Source organism: Aspergillus foveolatus (genome assembly GCF_047715535.1).
Source record: "Aspergillus foveolatus strain CBS 279.81 unplaced genomic scaffold BDW70scaffold_1, whole genome shotgun sequence".
NCBI classification, from domain to species: Eukaryota; Fungi; Ascomycota; class Eurotiomycetes; order Eurotiales; family Aspergillaceae; genus Aspergillus; species Aspergillus foveolatus.
Genome location: NW_027396065.1, coordinates 1,343,917 through 1,362,530, shown reverse-complemented (window position 1 = coordinate 1,362,530; position 18,614 = coordinate 1,343,917). Strand labels below are relative to the sequence as shown.

Here is an 18,614-nt window from a genome sequence, read left to right as displayed (position 1 = left end):
CTCCTGTACATTCCTCTTGCCTCTCGGCCCATGCCACCGGGTTAACCGGCAACACTGTCCCTCCCTCTTAATAACATTTTATTACGAAGAAAGCAGCAGATCGACATCTGCAGGATATTGGAGCACCGCTACATTCTCTAACGACCTTGTGAGCTTCACTTGAGGTGTCGTACCTGCGCTATGCACGAGACGAGCAATTCCAAATCTTAGCGCACATATCTCGGCAAATAAGCGGCGGATAAAGAATTCTTCGAGAACGACGGCAATGTCCAGCCAGTAACCCCAATCAGCATGTGGAGACTGTAGCCCACAGCAGCAGCGCATGGTTCCGGGAATTCCGATTATTCGACAAGAAGAGCGATCGAGTCAAGCATCGATTGATTTCATTCTTGGCGGTCCTTGGTTCGAAATCTATTAGCGCTCCTGCGTGCTTCATACTGTGTGGCGAGACGCGTCCGTCTCTATGTCTGTTGCAGGCCTGCCGCTAAGGCTTCGAATAATGGTATGGCGAATGCGGGAGAACCTGGTCTCCCACGAACGACGGCATACAAATCTATACCACGGAGCAGACTGTCACTAATTCGCGGAGCGTTCAGCTCTGGGCACCGGTCCCCATAAAATTATATCAGATCAAAGACCGAACGTATAAGTTACGGAGTACCCCACTTGGGTACGGGGCAAAGCAGTCGCTCAACGGCAGCACTATGAATCATTTCTGATGATTGTTTCCTGGTGAGAACCGGCCTCGACACTATGCGCTTTAGCCAAGTCCTATTCCATGTACCAACCACATTGCTCTCCACCAGCGCCAGTCCATACCCAGGACGTAGGCTGGATTTGCACTGTGTCTGCCGACTGGAATCGCGCATCATCTCTCGGTCCATGGTTGAGGTTAGGCAAATCGGCATTTCGCTTGTTACTTCGAAAGTTTTGCATGCACACTCGTGGCCTATCATGGTTGAGAGATCTTCCACGGGCATTCCACAGCCATTCCGCGGCCAGGTCGACCAACGATCTTCCGTCTCGAGCATAAGCCGCTCGGTGCCCAAGCCTACTACTGAGCACCGACTGTGTCGAGTCGGTCCGTCTCACAGGAAATGCTCTGTTATTATTCGAGATTTGCCACGAGCAAACACCGAAGCCGGAGTATTCCGCTTCTCAGTACTATAGACGCTTTTTCTAGCTAGCCATTGTTCGAAGTGTCGCCGTTCAAAGAACACACTATACTATAATGGCGTCGGAGTATACTTCGATTCTTCGAAACCTGAACTCGGTAACTATTCCTGTTTGAAACGCTACCTCCGCTCGCCCGTTCTCCAGTGGGGAGACTTATCGCTTAAACTCCGATATTAGCGCAAGCCGTTGAAACTAAACAAGAAACCAACCACACTAAAATGCGTAGTTGGAACTTTGATCCCTCTCGGCTTCGAGCTAGACTACGCCTTTAACATCGAGTTTCTGATGACCAGATGCTTGCCACACCTTGCTGTTGCACAGATCTCCGGAACAAAAGGTATTTGTCACGGACTATCCACGCGCGGCGCTGGCGGAGCCTGATTCACCTGAGCGTGAGGCCACTTAAAATAGATCTTGTTTGTCGTTGTTGCAGCAGGTCGAGAGTTTATGCTACTCAATTCAGTCGCCTAATTTCCTTGCCATATGCCCTTGCAATTATACGTGCTACCAGCCTCCTTCAATACCCCTTCAGTTTCAGCAGGACGTTTATTTGACCGCTGGCTGGTAAGGATAGGTGGTGACACATCAGAAGCCACCGTTCATTGATCCATACCATCCAACGGTCTTTCCATTTGCAGGAAGAATCAAAGAAGTCCTTCACACTTAAAATGGAATCCACAACGATGTATCCGGGTTACTGCCCTCCAGGCATCCGTATCATATTATTCCATCTTCTATCAGAGCAGAATATCCGGGCCACACAAGAGAGAGTCGATGAATTCATATGTCTGAGGTAGGTTTATAACAACACATCATACCTGCTAGACCACGTTCAGTTCTCACGCATTATTTAATGCTGAGATAACCCAGCAATGCTAGGGTTACAAGCCAATGAATGATTAGGTATGACTACATAGGTTTCAGTAAACTACGATTGGCTTCATTAACCGGTAATGAATATGTATATATATGTGTGTGTGTCTACGGCTGAACGTCTATAGCAGCGCTGCATGGTACAAATCCAGCATCCTAAGCAGTAGCAATACTGTCACAATAAGGATTTTCAGCGAAGCGGATTTTCAGATAGAAAACTGTCTTAATAACCATCTCTGACTACTGCATACTGTATTCTTTCTCCAAGTTTAGTAATTCTTAGGGACCATCAATCTTACCAAGATCCCCTCAATTCATGGTAGGGCGGGCTACGGTCAGTATTAGCCCTCTACACATGGTCAAGGGATCTGTCCTCGTATCCATAAGACTATTGAACTATTGAACTATTGAACTATTCCTGTCAATCTATCGACAGTGGCAATTAACTTAAATTGGATATGAAAGCCAGAATATACACGGAATGGAGGCCTTATTCGGTACAAATATATACATTAGGTAGCTAAGTACTAGTAGCTCAGTCTCTCGGAAGAAGCCAACTTTCAACTAGGGAGTCTGATGTCCAACACCACTAGTATATACAGGACAAATCGCTCTAGGCTTGGCGCAAGAAAAGAACAAAAACGCCTTTCTCCCAAAACAAAACCACAAATTGTAAAGAATAGTCATCGTAAATCATTATGCCGCATTAAGCTTTACTCGTACAAATCCATATCTCCGCCGTTGTCGTCCATTTCGGCGATGGCATCAAAGTCGTCCTCATCTGTCATGTCCTGGTCTTCATCAATGGCCATTTCATGGTTGGGAATAACATCAATCCGGCCATCACGTATAACTACGCGAGCAACCTCACCGTCTTGAATACTTCCACGCAGAATTAGGACGGCGAGGCGGTTGAGGACCTCGCGCTCGATGATGCGTCCTAGCGGACGGGCACCATAAGCCGGCGAGTAGCCTGACTGGCCGAGATAGTCCTTAACCTCTTCAGTACACTCAATGACGACGTTGCGGCCATTTTGCTCGAGGCGGCGCTGGACCTCATCGAGGCGGAGGTCAACAATCTTGCGGATTTCCTTCTTGGTGAGGCGGTTGAAAATAACGATGCTGGAGATACGGTTGAGGAATTCGGGAAGGAAGTAGTTGCGGAGAGCGCCCATGACCAGTTCGCGTGTCTGAGGGTCGATCTTACCGTCCTTGGTCGTTGGGCGGGCAAGGTATTCGGCGCCGAGATTAGAAGTCATCACAACAATGCAGTTGCGGGCGTCGACGACTCTGCCTTGACCATCGGTGATGCGACCGTCGTCCATGAGCTGCAGGAGAACAGTAAGCACCTCCTTGGCTGCCTTTTCGACCTCGTCGAACAGGAGGATGGAGAATGGTCGGCGGCGAAGTGACTCGGTCAGCTGGCCGCCTGCATCATGGCCGACATAGCCAGGGGGTGCGCCGATCATGCGACTAAGCGAGTGCCGCTCCTGGTACTCCGACATATCAAACCGGATCATGGACTTGGGGTCATCAAAAAGGAACTCCGCCAGAGCTTTGGTAAGCAGCGTTTTACCCGTACCGGACGGACCGCAGAATAGGAAGCTTGGAGGAGAATTAGGGTTGCTGAGGCCAGACCGTTGGAGACGAATGGCGTCGGAGATAGACTTCACAGCCTCCCTTTGGCCGACGACTATCTTGCCTAGGTGCTTTTCCATCTCCAACAGTTTGTCCTTCTCTGAGGTCTTGAGTCTTGTCACAGGAATTCCGGTCCACCTAGCGACAATCTCGTTGATTTGATCAGGACCAACTTCATCAGCTAGCAGAGGCTCTCCAGCATCACCCTGACGGTTGCGGCGCTCCTCATCAGCTTCAGCCCGTTGCTTCTCCAGCATTTCAATGTGTTGCTGGGTCTCGGGAATAGCGTAGTATTTCAAATCTGCTGCGGTTTCGGTGTCACCAGAGCGCTCGGCTTCCTCTTGCTTGTTCTTCAGGTTGTCCAATTTAGTCTTGGCATCCTGGATGGCCTTGTTGCGTTGCTTCTCACTTTCGTACTTCTGACGCATAGGCCGCAGCTCTTCAATAACGTTGGCCGCCTCCTGCTCGGCAGCCTGAAGGCGGGCTTTGGAAGCCTCATCTTTTTCACGCTTGAGAGCATGAATCTCGATCTGAAGCTGTCGATGCTTACGCTCAAGGTTATCAAGAGCCTCCGGTTCGGATTCGCGGGCCACCCTGACGGCAGCAGCGGCCTCATCAATGAGGTCGACCGCCGAGTCGGGCAGTCGACGAGCTGTGAGATACCGTGCAGCAAGGGTAGCTGCGGTGACGATGGCGGCATCGAGAATTCGCACGCTTCCATGGTGGACCTCGTATTTCTCCTTCAAACCACGAAGAATCGAGATGGTCTCAGAGACAGTGGGCTCCTTAACAAGCACTTGCTGGAATCGTCGTTCGAATGCGGCATCCTTCTCAATGTACTTTCGGTATTCACCGAGCGTCGTTGCTCCGATACAGTGCAGCTGTCCGCGAGCAAGCATAGGCTTCAACAAATTGGCAGCATCCATTCCACCCTCGCCGCTAGCGCCTGCACCCATGAGAAGATGGATCTCATCGACAAAAAGAACGATTGTTTCTTTGGACTCCTCGATCTCTTTGAGGACACCCTTTAATCTCTCTTCGAATTCGCCGCGGTACTTGCTTCCAGCAACCAGTGAGCCGACATCGAGAGAAAGAAGTTTGCACTGAGACAAACTAGCTGGAATGTCTGCATTGACAATCCGACGAGCCAGTCCTTCAACAATTGTTGTTTTACCAACACCGGGCTCGCCAATCAGCACCGGGTTGTTCTTCGTTCGCCGGCTGAGAATACGGATCACACGACGAATCTCCTCTTCTCGGCCAATAACGGGATCAATTTTACCTTCTCGGGCCAGCGCCGTCATGTCGATTGTGAATTTCTTGAGGTTTTCATTTTCGCTCTCAGCATCTGCCGTCTTCGAATCTACACGCCTTGTTCCTCGAATTTGCTGGATAGCATTATCGATCAACTTGACGTTCGGAACATTGGCGTCTTTGAGAGCAGCTTGGACGGTTGAATCTTGGCATACAGCTTGGATCAGATGATCCACGGCGATGTAACTGTCCTTCTGCGTTTTGGACAAATCGGCCGCAGCTGTGAGAACTTTTCGGAAGGGCGCAGAGATGCTACGAGTCTCTGGAGGGGGGTCTTGGCTCGGAAGCTTTACGAGCCGTTTCATGAGACCACGGTGGAGGAGCTGAACGTCACCATGGGCGCGTTCAACAACTTGGCGGAAGAGAGAGGTGGAATCTCCGTGAGAGGGGTGGAGTGATGGCCCGTCATCTTCACTTTGTGAAGGGTCAAGGAGAGCAACTGCGAGGTGAACTGGGTATAGTTCGGCGTTCGAGTGTTCAATAGTGAGTTCTAGCGCATCTTGTAAGGCCTTGTTTGCCTTGTCTGTGTACTTGTCAGTGTTCATGATGTAAGGTGGGGGAGATGAAATCTCCGAAGAGGTGTAGAGGAGGGTTAGGGTTTCAAATTAGGCTATGAAGAAAGTATGATTTGGAGGAAATAACTTTGGGCAAGCTGAGCATAAGCGACAGAATATATAGTAGTGGACAAACGAGGCTCCTCCAAGAGAGTGACAACTGGAGATTCATGACGGTGCCCAAAGCATCATGCAAATTCATGACGACACTCAGAGCTTCGACCGCCTTCCAGAAGGATCCAGAACATCAGGCAATGTATTAGACGATGCTTATGTCAGGCAAAATAAAGCGGTCAGCGCAGCGGTCAGCAGGCCTATCTTATCAAATGGAGGCTTATCAAATTGGTATCTCCCTAGCGCTAATCGATCAAAACGCCTATACTAGAATCTCAGAACAGCGTGTCGTACAGCAGTTGTTCCGGGGTATGCATATCCTGCGTTACTCGCACCCCACTGACAGGGGTAACGACGCCCTGATCGTCCCCCAGACCACTCTCCACAGCTCCAGACGTCGAAGCCTCCCCAGAAGACAGATTATCGGAGTTTGCCTGACCACGGCGCTTTTTTAATGGAGACTGCTTGAAATCGGATATAATAACAGCTGGGACTGGGGTTTTCCCTTGATATATGCGATGGCGGAGGTTGTAGATATCGCGAATCTGGATGACAGTGGAGGGATCCACATGACGGAGTTGTTTGAGAATCTGGCTGGGCGGCATATTGATGTCAAGAAGAGCCTTGATATACTGCGTCTTCTGGCTAATCTCCTCGCGCCGGATTGATGGATGTGAGCCCGGCCGCGAGGGCCCATGATTGTGGGACGGGTCACGAACTTTGACATGCCACAGATTGTCGGTCTTATGATGGCTAATGCGTATACTAAACGGACAACCAGTACGTCGCGACGGCTCTCGTTGACGCTCTTTCGCAGTTGACTGATACACCTGGCCCTGGTCGCAGGTCAGGTAGATCGCTTCGATTTTCCCCTCACGACCTTTGTTGGTGCGCTTGGTGATCACGGCATACCCATGATCCTGCGCGAATGTCTTTATCGCTTGTACTGCTTCAGTCTCGGTGCGATATGTGGCATCTGGGGGCGCGGGTAACGGGGGGTATGCTGGCGGAAATTCTATGACTGACTGTCCCGGAGGCGGCGGTTGTTGTGGTTGTTGTGGCGGTTGGGCTCGCGGGGATGGTGGGATCTGCTGAAGTTGCTGGGACTGCTGAGTTTGTGGGGTTGGCTGGATCTCTGTAGGTTGCTGGGATTGTTGGGATAGCTGGTGGCTCTGGGGTTGCTGTGGCTGTTGAGGCGGCTGAGGCTGCGGGAGCTGCGATTGCGGCGATTGCTGGATCTGGGGCTGCTGAGCCTGCTCCATGGAGAAACTCTACGAAAAAATAGTTCTCAAAATAGTAACATTGAGAAAGAAACTATCGCAGCAGATTTTCATCGGGCTTGTTCCTGGACAGCCCATCAAGAGGTTCCATTACTGTATGGAAAGAAGATGGGAAAGCTGCGACGAAAATGCCGAGTACGAAGGCCTAATTCTGCCGGCACTACTGCAGGCGGCGAGGCGGTGTATCCGAAAAACAGATAGCGTCAATGGAGTAAGTCCTGGAGCTGTTCAAGCTCAACGGCTCCAGAGCTCACCACTCCATGGGTCCCACGTCCTTGAAGTTCTTCGTATGTTTACCTAATTGCGAGTCCTCCCGAACCTTTGCAGTCTGGTTGCCTGAACTCAATATATCTGAAGGAAAGTGGCCCCTCTTCAGCGGCAGAGAGCACAGATCGAGGAAAGCCTGGTCAGATCTGATCCGCCAGTGCCAGGGCGCCATTCACGGGCCAGCCATGGCAGTCATTAGCACCCATAATTATAGCCCGTCGCAACCCCACGTTAGCAACAGGGACGCATCATTGGGTAGCATTGCACCCCACGACGCATGTCATGCAAAATCAGGACGAAGATTGGCCGGTCAAGTCCCAAGTGGTCCTCGGTCGCAGCCTCCAGTCCCAGGCCCATCTGGAAGCTGAGAAAAAACTGAGTGGCTTAACTGGCATATCAGATATCGCGTCCAGATGACCATGTATTGTTCACGACCAACGAATGCACACTTGCTATCACAGTGCGAGCTATCTAGTTCAATGCGAAAATGGGCTATACCTTCTCTCCTCTTGTCTTACTCCTCCCCTTACTCCTCGGTAACGCATCCTGCTGTGTCCGTCTCATGACGTCAAGGTGGAAACACCAGTCTGTCTCGACCGAATGTGGCGACAGGGATATTGAAGAGTTTAACCACTCCGCTTCACGACCATAGTCCAATCCTTCCTGATCTGTATCCTCAATGTCCACTCCCATGGAGACTAGCTGACTAGATTTTCGACTGTACCGCCGTTGCCCCTCTAAACTACCGGTCTCGACTTCGTGCCTGCACCGCGCGCACAATCCCCTCGCTTGGTCTGAGACCGGCAATTCCAGGAACAGTTTGAACTTTTGCCCCCCATCCCGCGGCCGACTGCTTCCAATGACGAAAGAATGAAAGCGGAGTAGCAATTGTAGATCACGATCTTGGCCGTAACGACACGGTGCCTTGTCGTGTTGCGGCAGTCGCCCAGTTGACCTTGATGTTGACCTTGGGAAGCCAGAAGTTGGTGGTTGAAGTTTTGACGGGAAGCTCTGAAGAGCCGGGATTTATATAGATCAATATCAGCACCCTGACAATAAGATAGAAGATCATTATCTATGGCGAATATAGGTGACAGCTGGTGTCATCGCCCTACCCAGGGCCAGTTCGCTGAGCAGCAGGAGAGTGGGTTTGACTAGCAGCCACTTACAACGCCTGCATTGACTTGCCTACCACTGCAGAGCTGGAAGCTGGGAGTGAAACGGAGTCGTTAGCACAGTAATTCTGGTCCGACTCCATCTCAGTGAGAATAATAATAATATTATTTTCCATACGCAGTATTTGGCTCTGACGGTCGAACTCAAACGAGAAAAAGCGCGTCCTCGTCCAGACCTGACGGTATCCTCCTTCCAGTACTTCCGGCACACTCCCAAGTATAAAACCAAGCCAGTTCCTGGGGCCACCCCATCTGTTCCTGAAAATTCAATCCAACCATTTTATCCGGTTCTTTCAGACTTAAGGACTTTCAGTTCTGTTTCAAGTACTCTCATCTCCCGCCGTGTCGTCGGGGGACAACCATCCGTACAACACCACACCTGCAGTGCAGATAAATCCCCGCGATAAGCCTCAGCTCACAAGAGTAGGCCACTTTATCAGTAGCTTCGCCGGCGGTGAAATTCCCTGGTAGATAGTGAACCGATATTCCTGACATACGTCTCAATCAAACGAGAAGAAAGAGAGAGACTTGCACCATGTCTCAGCAGAAACCTATCTTCGTTGCAACCCATCCCCGGGCTTGCTCGACAGCTTTTGAGCGGGTAATTCTCCTCTTGTCCAATTTTGAGGGTTTTTTTCTGGATTAAGCAGGCGAGATACTGATCTTCTGCGTAGGTCTTTATGACCCAGAGAGATACAATCAAATGTATCCATGAACCCTTCGGCGATGCATTCTACTACGGCCCTGAGAGGCTCTCAGATCGGTATGAGGCTGACGAGAAGGCCCGGATTGAGAGCGGATTCAGCGAGTCTACGTACAAAACTATCCTCGAAAGGATTGAGCGCGAAGGAAGGGAAAATGAGGCATTACATCTCTCCACCTTGACCTAGAAATGAACCAGTACTAACGTTCGACGATAGGGCAAGAGAATATTCATCAAAGACATCCTGCATTATCTCTTACCTCCGCACGGCAAACCTGCCAGTATTGCGCCTTCTCTCAACAGAATCAAGCGCGGCGTAGGCACCGAGACAGTTACTGCTGAAACCCCGACGGCCGTTGGCAATAACGGAGATCCCATCGCCAACGGCCACCACCCAGCTGCCAACGGCGCTACCAACGGCAGCGTGAATGGCAGCGAGACAAAAAAGGGCAACAGCACAGCGCCCTACCCATACGACACTCCGTCTGAACCAGGAAACCCGACCGTCATCCCCAAGGAGATTTTGAAAACGTTCCACTTTGCCTTCCTTATCCGCGATCCGCATTACAGCGTCCCCTCCTACTACCGTTGCACAATTCCTCCTCTCGACGCCACCACGGGCTTCACCTACTACGACCCCGCTGAAGCTGGGTATGACGAGATGCGCCGGTTCTTCGAGTACCTGCGGGCTGAGGGCCTAGTGGGACCTCATGTTGCAACCCACGAGGCAGATGCCGACGAGATCCTTGCCAGTGCCCAGGACGGCCAGCAGAAGTCCACGCATAAACCTGTCTCCAGCCCGGATGCTAACATCGGCGCGGAGATCTGTGTCGTCGACGCGGATGATATGCTCGATAGTCCAGCGGCGATGATGGAGGCGTTTTGCCGTAGCGTCGGGATCACGTATACGGACGCCATGCTAAACTGGGATAACGAGGAGGACCATGAGTATGCGCGGGAGGCGTTTGAGAAGTGGAATGGATTTCACAATGATGCGATCGATTCGAGGGGGTTGACTGCTAGGAAGCATGTAAGTTTCCTTTTTACTTGTCCTTGCTCTTCTCGTCTCGGCTAGGTAGGGTGCATTAGCTAGCCCGCCAGCAGGACTTGGTGGAGAAATCCGTGAGTCTTAGCCTGCATGCATATTGCACCAGCACACCACGCAGGATCAGCTCGTGATAGAGAAGAGAATAGTCCAGCTGACCAATTTGACCAGCCCCGTGCCCCCAAATCCGAAGAACAGTTCGACGTCGAGTGGCGCGAGAAGTACGGCGAGGAGGGCGCCGCCCTGATCCGCAAGACGGTCAACGCGAACATGGCCGACTACCTCTTCCTCAAGCAGTTCGCGATGAAGGTCTAGGTGCTGTCGTCAAGCCGTGCAGGTCATACCTATGCAGGTACTCGACCGACCAAATGAGTAAGTACACTCCATAGCAAATTGAATGGAGATGAGAAAGGGAGGCATGGCTGAACAACCAGCTGTGGGGGTTAAAGACGATGACGAGAAAGAATTGAATCAGACCAACTTGAAAGTTGAGAGGATTATCCTAGGCGATGGAATGGGATTAGGATGTATGTCGCGATGAGAGCCCTTGATCACGCAATCTGCACTCTGGAAATCTACATTGAATGGGTTTGCCTGTTATGCACGATACTCGAAACGCTTTGGCTTCAGTTTTGCTTTTTCCTAGGTTTGTTTTTCTTGCTTTGTTTTGCAAATTGTGTGTTTCTGAATGAAGGGAGAATGTATCCATCTTGACTGGAGCTGTTGTGAGCTAAAGCCGAGCTAGCTAGCACGTCCCAGTACCTAGTCCGAAGTAATTGCTCGTTCGACCATTTCGGGATACAGAACCCATGAGGATCAACGGCCGAAGCCGAAGACTGGAAATTGGTCCAAGTACTTTTGCTCATAAGCTTCCGTAGCAGGTTATAGATCCGCGGAAAGCGATGGATAAAGGATGCATTTACTCCGTATGGATACATTCCTGATAAAATCTAGCTGAGGTATATATCAGCTCGTCCAGCAACAGTAACAAGCGAGAAAACAGACAAGCAAATCGACCGAGCAAATGCGAAATTGGGCCAATCATTCATTCCATCGTACAGAGAGAAAAAGCATTACCTGAAGGAATCTGCCGGTCAAGAAACCTGCTCCCGTTCGTATGCAGTTCTTGGAAACATCACAGAGAAATAAAGCGTTATATTTATACAGCGCTGTATCCCCCTCTCGAACCCGTCCCTTGAAAAGTATTGACTACCCGGCGCAGCCAGTCTTGGAAGAGATAAGGAATGTCTCGAAGCGTATCGCTGTGCGGAAGCAGGTCCCACCCACGGGCACCGTAGCGGTTATAATTGAGCCACGAGCCGAAGATGAGATATGCTGCGGCGCAGAGGAAGAAACTGAACCATGTTAGCGAGGTTCAAGCATGTTTGGCCGGGGTTGGTTATACATCACAATCAACCAAGTAAAGAACCCCCAGTGGCCAGAAGACGAACCACGGTCTTCTGTGTAATGGTCACAGGCATAGCGTGTCTTCCAGTTCAAGCTAAGTATATACGTTTCGTCATCCGCCTTCCCAAAGCTCTTGTATTGCAGGCTTCGATCCGGGTCTGATCCATCGTAGAATGGCTCTTTATCCTCCCCGTTGCCGTCGCCTTCACCATCCCCCTCGCCCACATCCTGACCTTCTTCCCGGGCGCGGAGGAGCCGCTTTGTGTCCTCCTTGACAAGACCCTCCAGACCCGACCGACCAGGGTCACATTCAAACTCGATGACCGCACCCGCCTTTTTCTTCTTTTTCGAGCCAGGCTCCGGGTACTCACCCCCTCCAGACAGCTTTACCCTCAGACCCTCTTTCTCAGTATCCTCCTTCTTTAATCGTGTGATCTCCGCATCTTTCGCCCCATGGCCCATAGGCTCCAGCCCGACGATCGGGAACGCAAAATCATTCTCGGCGGCGCCGTCTGCTCCGTATGTGTAGTTGAACCCACAAACTAGGCAAATGGTTAGTTGCTTTCATTACCGGTAGATCAACTACGCGTCAGTTGCTAAGGGCATCTGTATCCATACTATTCTTTGACGTGCCGCATTTCAAATTCCCCCTTATCGACGCGCCCTTAAGGGTGTTGCACAGATTTAGTACATATGTCGTGTTAACGATAAGATCGCCGACTTGCTCGGCATGGTATATTTCGTGGACTCCGCCTAGAGCCTTGAGGTTATAATTGTAGTTGTCTACATGGATGCTGGAGCAGTCGAAGCTGACGGCGAAAGAAAGACCGGGTAACAAAGAGACGGCAGAGACGAGAGGTGAGGAGAATATCCGCATGGCGGAAGACTCTCCAAGGCGCGTCGAAGTTACGAAATTGGTATTGAGGAAATGGGAGGATTCGAATCGGGGATAGGTCGTGAACTTCGGGGTGGGTTGGAAGTGAGGCTGGTGACGATGACGGTGTGATGCTGCTAGGCGGTGATTAAACGGAGCTCAGACGGAGCAGACAGGCAGCGCAGGCAGCTGACGAGGCAGCGCGCGTGTGATCAAAAGAGATGTTAGTTAAACCAAACGCTGAAGAGAGAGGAAAGTGGCCAAAAAAAAATAAGTTGATACCTAGCTAGTTGGGAGCTGGTGAGTGCTTTTGTCTCGTGCTGCTTTGCTTGACGTCGGTCTTCTGTTTATCCGGTCAATCGCCTAGTATAAGCATCCTACATGCCAGTGATGAAAGAGACAATCAAACAGATCTTCGATTTCTTTTATCTCTCAGAAGATATAATTAGATATACATAGACTTATGACTGCTAACTACATTAAGTACATTATGATAGATCAGTTTGCAGGACTCCGTAATCGAGTCCATATGTACATCAAAGAGCCCCGCACAGACCACTTCCACTCAAAACACCAAAATATCCTCATCCTTAACCCACCACCGTAGTCTATAACCGAAACACTCAAAATGATTAACCATCGCATGGTAAGTTCTCCGCATCCAATATACTCACTGAGCTAATATGTTCTTCAAGCTCTCAAAAGAAGACGAGGCCACGATCGGCAACTCAGAGGACACCGAAGTGCGCCGTGAGGACCAGGAGAAAATCAACCGCTTCAGTCGTCTTCACCAGCGTGAGACTGTTCTCGAAGAGAAGCTGAAGGGGAAGCAGGTACGTCTATCTCTGTTCTTCGTATTCTGATATAGCTGCCTTTCGTTATTTAAAATTTTCAAGCCCGTTTGATACCAGGGGCTCAGCTAATAGTAACTGTTTGCAGAAAGACAAAGAAGACTTAGAAGAGATCTCAACAGAGTTAGAGCTTGCCGATGAGGATGAACTAGTTCCGTAGGTTTCCTATCTCTCCAATGAATGTTCACAATGGTGCTAACGAAGGCCTTTAGATACAAAATCGGAGACTCATTCGTCCATCTTCCACTAGAAGAAGCGCAGACGCTACTCGCTTCTTCAACGGAGCAGATTGACTCTGATGTCGCCAAGCTGGAGGAAACGCTGAGTGATCTGCGCGACGAGATGCAGCAGTTGAAGGTTGCTTTGTATGCCCGGTTTGGACGGAGTATCAACCTGGAGACCTGATTGTACAGCCTATTTCTCGCCTTGTTAGGATTATACATGGATACGTTTATAAGAATTTGGTCTTTTAATCTGTTTTTTCGCTAGATGCTCAAGATATGTACAAAGTCTAATGACAGCACAATGTACAAGAATGCTGACCAGGTCACACGTAAATTCATATCAGATGCAATGACCGCTACATTGCAGGCTATACAGGGCTGAATGCAAAAAAAAATAAAGACGCTCTAGCTTCTGGTGTCCACTATCCTGTAGCAGAACCTGAGTTGGAGGTGTGAACAAGATTATATAATACTCGCTATCGTCATGCGCGAATGTGACGAGGTCGATTGGTTTTGCGCTGAGTCAGGACTTCCAGTCGTAGATTCGCTGCCGCGATACGACGGCTCTGTCGGCGGTCTTAGGCTCTGTGCTTCTTTTTGCTGTCGCTGCTCCTTTTCGGCGAGAAGATATTGCACCGTCTGTTCAATCCAGTCCCAGCCTTCCCACCCATTCGGCTCTTGCGATAGCTTGCTATCCTCAAGACTGGGTTGCGCTGCGCTGTTTGGTGGAGAAGCCATCTCTAATTGAGACCCAGTCTCACTGCCCTCCCAAACCCAGCTTCCATTGCTGGTCCCCTGCATATCACCGGACACATACGCCATCATTTCCTCGTCCCCATCCAGTTCCACGGGGCCAGGACGGTGCAATCGGCCTAGAAGGCATTTCAGGAAAAACACAATATTTCGCCCGCATGCAGCATTGATGGCACGCGAATCCCTCATAGCAGAGCTAGCTTGAACACATATCAATGCAGCTTCGTACTCCTGGCGAAAGAGTAGTAAGAGTATGCAGCGCCACAGATGGGCGCACAGCATCGCGGACCCCGACACCGCCAGCAGCGCACGCCAATCCCTGTTGCCCGTGACAGGGGAGGGTCGCATGCATCGCGACAGGAGCCGTGCGGTATCTTGGCAAACGGAGGCACAATAATCCAACGCTGACGAACGCACATCAGGAGGACAAAATGGTGAAATATTGTGGCGATGAAGCATGAGGCGCGCGTTTTGGAGGTAGATAATTGGGGTTAAGGTTCGTGGCTCGATGTATTGATCAGAGTTCGGCTGATATTGTTCCGGGAAGATGGATAAACAGGTGGTGAAATGCCGTTCGAAGGTCTGGAGACTTGCCGTACCAATTGCCGTGCTTCGCAAAATACGAGTCAACTGGCCGATTGATCGCACAACGTGGATCGTCGCTAGTAACGGCGTAGTTTGTTGGTTCTCCGGCACACAGCCTCCTTCAGAAATGAATTGCTCGTCAACAGTGCAGGGTAGGTCGGTATCGCAGTCTTGGTCGTTAATCAATACTGGTTTGCCCATTTCCAAGGCCATGATCCTGATAGAAAATTAGTCCATGAACAAAATACAACAATTCTTAACTCCACAAACCTATCCCAAGTATACATCCCCCACCAAACGCGCTTGCGCATTTCCCCCTCGAGTACAGGCCAAGGACCTGACTCCAGATGTAATCCTATTTCCTGAGCGACTTTCACGGCGGATCCGTTCCACACCCAGCTAGCTGACGTCGAATTGACTTCGTAAAGGAATATGCTAGCCAACAAGGCGGCCCGCGCCTGATCCAATGTGAAGTTATCCTGCCAAACATCGATCACTCCGCAAGATGTTCTCACGAACTCTTTGCCCTTCTCTTCACGGTTCGGGTCTGAAGTATGTAAGGAACCAAGGGCGAATACACTGAACAAAACAGCTGCCCACTCGCGAGGAACTCCTATGAGTGACCCGCGACGGTACACCTCCTCGTATTCTTTCATAAACGTTGGCCAGTGAATCACTGGGAAGGTGGTATGAATATGGGCATGGTACTGGGCGAGAAGGTGGTGGGCAACGTCTTGCGGCGGAAGGGGAGGAGGGTCTGCTGTCAACAGGGATATGGAGTCCGACTGGCGATACGGCGTGGGGACTTTCCAGATTCCCCTTCCATAGCGCCGTAGATTAGCCCTAGCATTGGAGAGATCTTGTGAAACAGGAGCCTTTGGCCGACGCGGCGGTCTGTAACCTAAGTCAGGTAGGTTTATTTGGAGCTGTCCTGGCCCGTCCCCGTCCAGATCCGTCAGGTTATCCGACCTCATCCCGGACCGTAGTTGCTGGAGTTGTTGTCTAGTCGACCAGAGTTGTTTTTCTAGGTCTTGAACCTGCCTACGATCTTGTCAGAATGACAAACTCTTTATCGATCGAAAATGCAAGGTACGAACTTGATAGAGGACATGCGTCTGTTGGTTTCTTTAGTGAATTGGCATCGAACCTTGCGGTTGGTACATTCCGTACAACTAGCAGACTCGGAGGCATCGCACTAGAAGAAGAGCGTAGTCAGAGCATAGAACGAAGACGGAAATAGCAAAGCCTCCTGTACCTTGACCTTGCGCTCCCGGCAGGCATCGCAGCTAGGGTCCTTCCTTCGTTGACGGTACGCCCTCTTCTGCTGTAATGGCTGCTGATGTTGCGCTAGCCCGCCTCCGTGCCGGAAAATTCCACCTGCGCTCACCCCAGAGCCATTAGCAGATGCATCCTGGAAAGTTGCGGCGCTCGCTTCCGATGGAGAGACGCTAGAATCATATGGCGAGTATTTCGCCGTAGATGTTGGTGCAGGAGGCGGCTGTAGGATGTGAGACATCGGCAACCCGCCGCTGGGCCTTGCTGATTGAGTGGAAAGAAAAGCGCTCGGCTGCGGGCCTGGCTGAAATGGCACGGAGGAAGTGACGGACTGCACCGGAGGCAGCTCATAGGGAGCGCCATTGGTATTCTGGTTAGTCCACGAGCGTGAGTAATGTGGCTCCATATCGGTGTCTCATAGAAGCCTCATAGGAAACAACACGCAGAGCAAGCGCTGAATTTTGTCCAGATCCAGAATGACCTGTGATTGCTCCTCAAGTAAGGGGTTAAGTGATTTTCGTGATGGAAAGCAGATGTATGTGCAGGAGCGGGGATTCACACGAGGAACAGGATGACGGGCTTGAGGGTCAAGGCAGGGAACCGAGGAAAAGGCACGACAAGAATAGAGAACAAATCGGAATCAACCGTCGAGACCGCAAGAGAGCTCTAGAGAAGCAAGGGCCTCCCAGATATTCATTAAAGTGGGAGCAAGCGCCAGTCGCATTTAACAATAACAAAATGTGGGACTGAGGCTTATCCGTCAACGACGCCGTTGGACAGTTGGGGACATGAAGCAAGCACAAATTCCGGAGCCAGTATCCGCAGTAAAGAGGGTCTCAGCTAAACTAATGGCGGCAGGGTCGGTTCGTGAAGAGAAAGGATCTAAGCGACCTTTGATTGGTAGAAGAGTTGCGAGATTGAGGAATAACGGGAGAGGTGGAAAAGGAGGGGCACGAGGAAGGCTAAAGAAGGAAAGGGACTGAAAGGAAAGACAGAATCACGAAGAGAGGAAGAATAAGAGAGCAAAAGAGTGAGAGAAATGAACGTGGGAGCAACAGTGACAGCGTGGGATTGGAGGAGAGGAAGAAGGATGATGGTGGTGGATGGCGGATGGTTATAGGAAGCGATCCGATGGCAGAAGGAATAATAAGAATCGGGACTACATCCAGGCTTCACTGGCGGAGATGCAGGCGACTTCGAAACGACAGCCCGACTGCAAGCGAAACCTTCTCGATGCTTATTTAGGAGAAGAGAAGGACTGTTCACTGCGATGATACTGGGATTGTAGAAATCTCGTGACAGAAGTTCTGTCCATCCATCCATCCATCCGTCCAGATTTTGTTCCGCCCAATGGCCCCAATCCCATATTATTCGCATCTACTAGGCTCTAGCTGCTCTAGCTCACTCTCAGTTAGATAGTAATCCACAGCCCCTCAGCTTCAGTCAATCAGCGACTCTCGTCAGGGTCCATCCAAGCCCAGGAATCAACTCCGACAGTTCCAACTCGGCAGGCCCCGATGGCCAGCGAAAGCACGCTAAATGCTGAAACGCCGGTTCGCCGCCATGCCAGATCGAGATTTGACCATGTCCAGAATCATGTGGATGGAAGGGGAGGGGGCCTGCAGTCTGCAGAATTCCAGTCAGCATTTCGATGTCGACTGTGGTGGGTGGAGTCCACTTCAGCGTCTATCCCTCACACATCGAATCGAATCAGTTACCGAGTCGAATTCTGGACTACGCCTCCGGAATCCGGAGAGATCTCTTATGATTGCGTATCTGAAGCGGAATATGAGGTATATCTGGTCAGCTTGATCATTTACTCAGAGGCTCAACAAAAGGTATGAATATTCGACAGGCCCCGTCGTTGACTCGCTATCCTCGAATCCAGTCTCCGTCACTAATAATGCTTTCAATGAAATGAACCTTCGAGATCAGACCTCGCAGCAAGGTTAAATGCATCCCGAGATCGGCAGTGGCATGGCTGTCCGAGGTCACTGGCAGAGAAGTCAACGTGTCTATTATCCGTTGAATCGTCGTTGAATCAGCTTCGTCCATTCCGCAGCGTGTGTGCATCTTTTTTGGCCCACAGTCCCACCGGTCGTCAGGAGCAAGGGCACTTCTAGAAGCTCTTCGACACCGGGAATACCGCGTCGTATACCCAGAGCACCGGAGGCGTTGGGATTCAGGGGTCGCCAATTCATGTTATTCCACGCCCACGCTGGGGAAGAAGTTACAGACTGCGAGCTAGGGTCTAGTACTCCGTCATTCGTACAGGGACAAACCATGTTCGGGGACCACGTTTTGATGGCAAACTACCGCCCGGATGTGCAACACTAACGGGCTACAAACCGGGGGGTTTTGACTGCTGATCAGAGGGCAACCATGGCCTTGCTACTCTCCTGCTCTTGTCTTTCCGTCCGTTCGAGTGGTCGAGCGGTCGAGATTGTCTTTCGGACTGCTGCTTTTCGAGAACAATTGCCGAGGAAAAAGGAGTTAAACTTAAAAA

General features: G+C 50.7%; 7 protein-coding genes across 7 annotated transcripts; 4 read left to right on the top strand and 3 right to left on the bottom strand.

Moving 5' to 3' along the window:
• Window positions 1-539: 539 nt before the first annotated feature.
• BDW70DRAFT_6270 (uncharacterized protein) lies at window positions 540-1,320 on the top strand. Its single transcript, XM_073744423.1, has one exon. It carries the CDS (start codon window positions 754-756, stop codon window positions 1,168-1,170), a length of 417 nt encoding a protein of 138 aa, XP_073601405.1. The 5' UTR covers window positions 540-753; the 3' UTR covers window positions 1,171-1,320.
• Window positions 1,321-2,461: 1,141 nt separating this feature from the next.
• BDW70DRAFT_126303 (ATP-dependent Clp protease ATP-binding subunit) lies at window positions 2,462-5,706 on the bottom strand. The gene has a single exon (XM_073735066.1). It carries the CDS (start codon window positions 5,544-5,546, stop codon window positions 2,763-2,765), a length of 2,784 nt encoding a protein of 927 aa, XP_073601404.1. The 5' UTR covers window positions 5,547-5,706; the 3' UTR covers window positions 2,462-2,762.
• A 1,089-nt stretch (window positions 5,707-6,795) lies between these two features.
• BDW70DRAFT_6260 (uncharacterized protein) lies at window positions 6,796-7,646 on the top strand. Its single transcript, XM_073744420.1, has 2 exons — window positions 6,796-7,236; window positions 7,307-7,646. Exons 1-2 carry the CDS (start codon window positions 6,930-6,932, stop codon window positions 7,582-7,584), a joined length of 585 nt encoding a protein of 194 aa, XP_073601403.1. The 5' UTR covers window positions 6,796-6,929; the 3' UTR covers window positions 7,585-7,646.
• Window positions 7,647-8,399: 753 nt separating this feature from the next.
• Window positions 8,400-10,610, top strand: BDW70DRAFT_6220 (uncharacterized protein). Its single transcript, XM_073744410.1, has 5 exons — window positions 8,400-8,453; window positions 8,514-8,992; window positions 9,066-9,254; window positions 9,312-10,124; window positions 10,311-10,610. The coding sequence occupies exons 2-5, from the start codon at window positions 8,927-8,929 to the stop codon at window positions 10,452-10,454; spliced, it is 1,212 nt and encodes a 403-aa protein (XP_073601402.1). The 5' UTR covers window positions 8,400-8,453; window positions 8,514-8,926; the 3' UTR covers window positions 10,455-10,610.
• Window positions 10,611-11,298: 688 nt separating this feature from the next.
• Window positions 11,299-12,423, bottom strand: BDW70DRAFT_155256 (autophagy-related protein 27; the record flags this gene model as incomplete). Its single annotated transcript, XM_073740011.1, has 3 exons — window positions 11,299-11,494; window positions 11,545-12,088; window positions 12,165-12,423. The coding sequence occupies 3 exons, from the start codon at window positions 12,421-12,423 to the stop codon at window positions 11,299-11,301; spliced, it is 999 nt and encodes a 332-aa protein (XP_073601401.1).
• Window positions 12,424-13,029: 606 nt separating this feature from the next.
• BDW70DRAFT_6185 (tubulin-binding prefolding complex subunit GIM3) lies at window positions 13,030-13,727 on the top strand. Its single transcript, XM_073744399.1, has 4 exons — window positions 13,030-13,066; window positions 13,116-13,253; window positions 13,360-13,427; window positions 13,484-13,727. Exons 1-4 carry the CDS (start codon window positions 13,049-13,051, stop codon window positions 13,674-13,676), a joined length of 417 nt encoding a protein of 138 aa, XP_073601400.1. The 5' UTR covers window positions 13,030-13,048; the 3' UTR covers window positions 13,677-13,727.
• Window positions 13,728-13,902: 175 nt separating this feature from the next.
• On the bottom strand, window positions 13,903-16,752 carry BDW70DRAFT_6143 (transcription factor domain-containing protein). Its single transcript, XM_073744388.1, has 4 exons — window positions 16,089-16,752; window positions 15,931-16,028; window positions 15,104-15,874; window positions 13,903-15,050 (listed from the first exon to the last, which is right to left on the bottom strand). Exons 1-4 carry the CDS (start codon window positions 16,512-16,514, stop codon window positions 13,958-13,960), a joined length of 2,388 nt encoding a protein of 795 aa, XP_073601399.1. The 5' UTR covers window positions 16,515-16,752; the 3' UTR covers window positions 13,903-13,957.
• Between the last annotated feature and the right edge of the window lie 1,862 nt (window positions 16,753-18,614).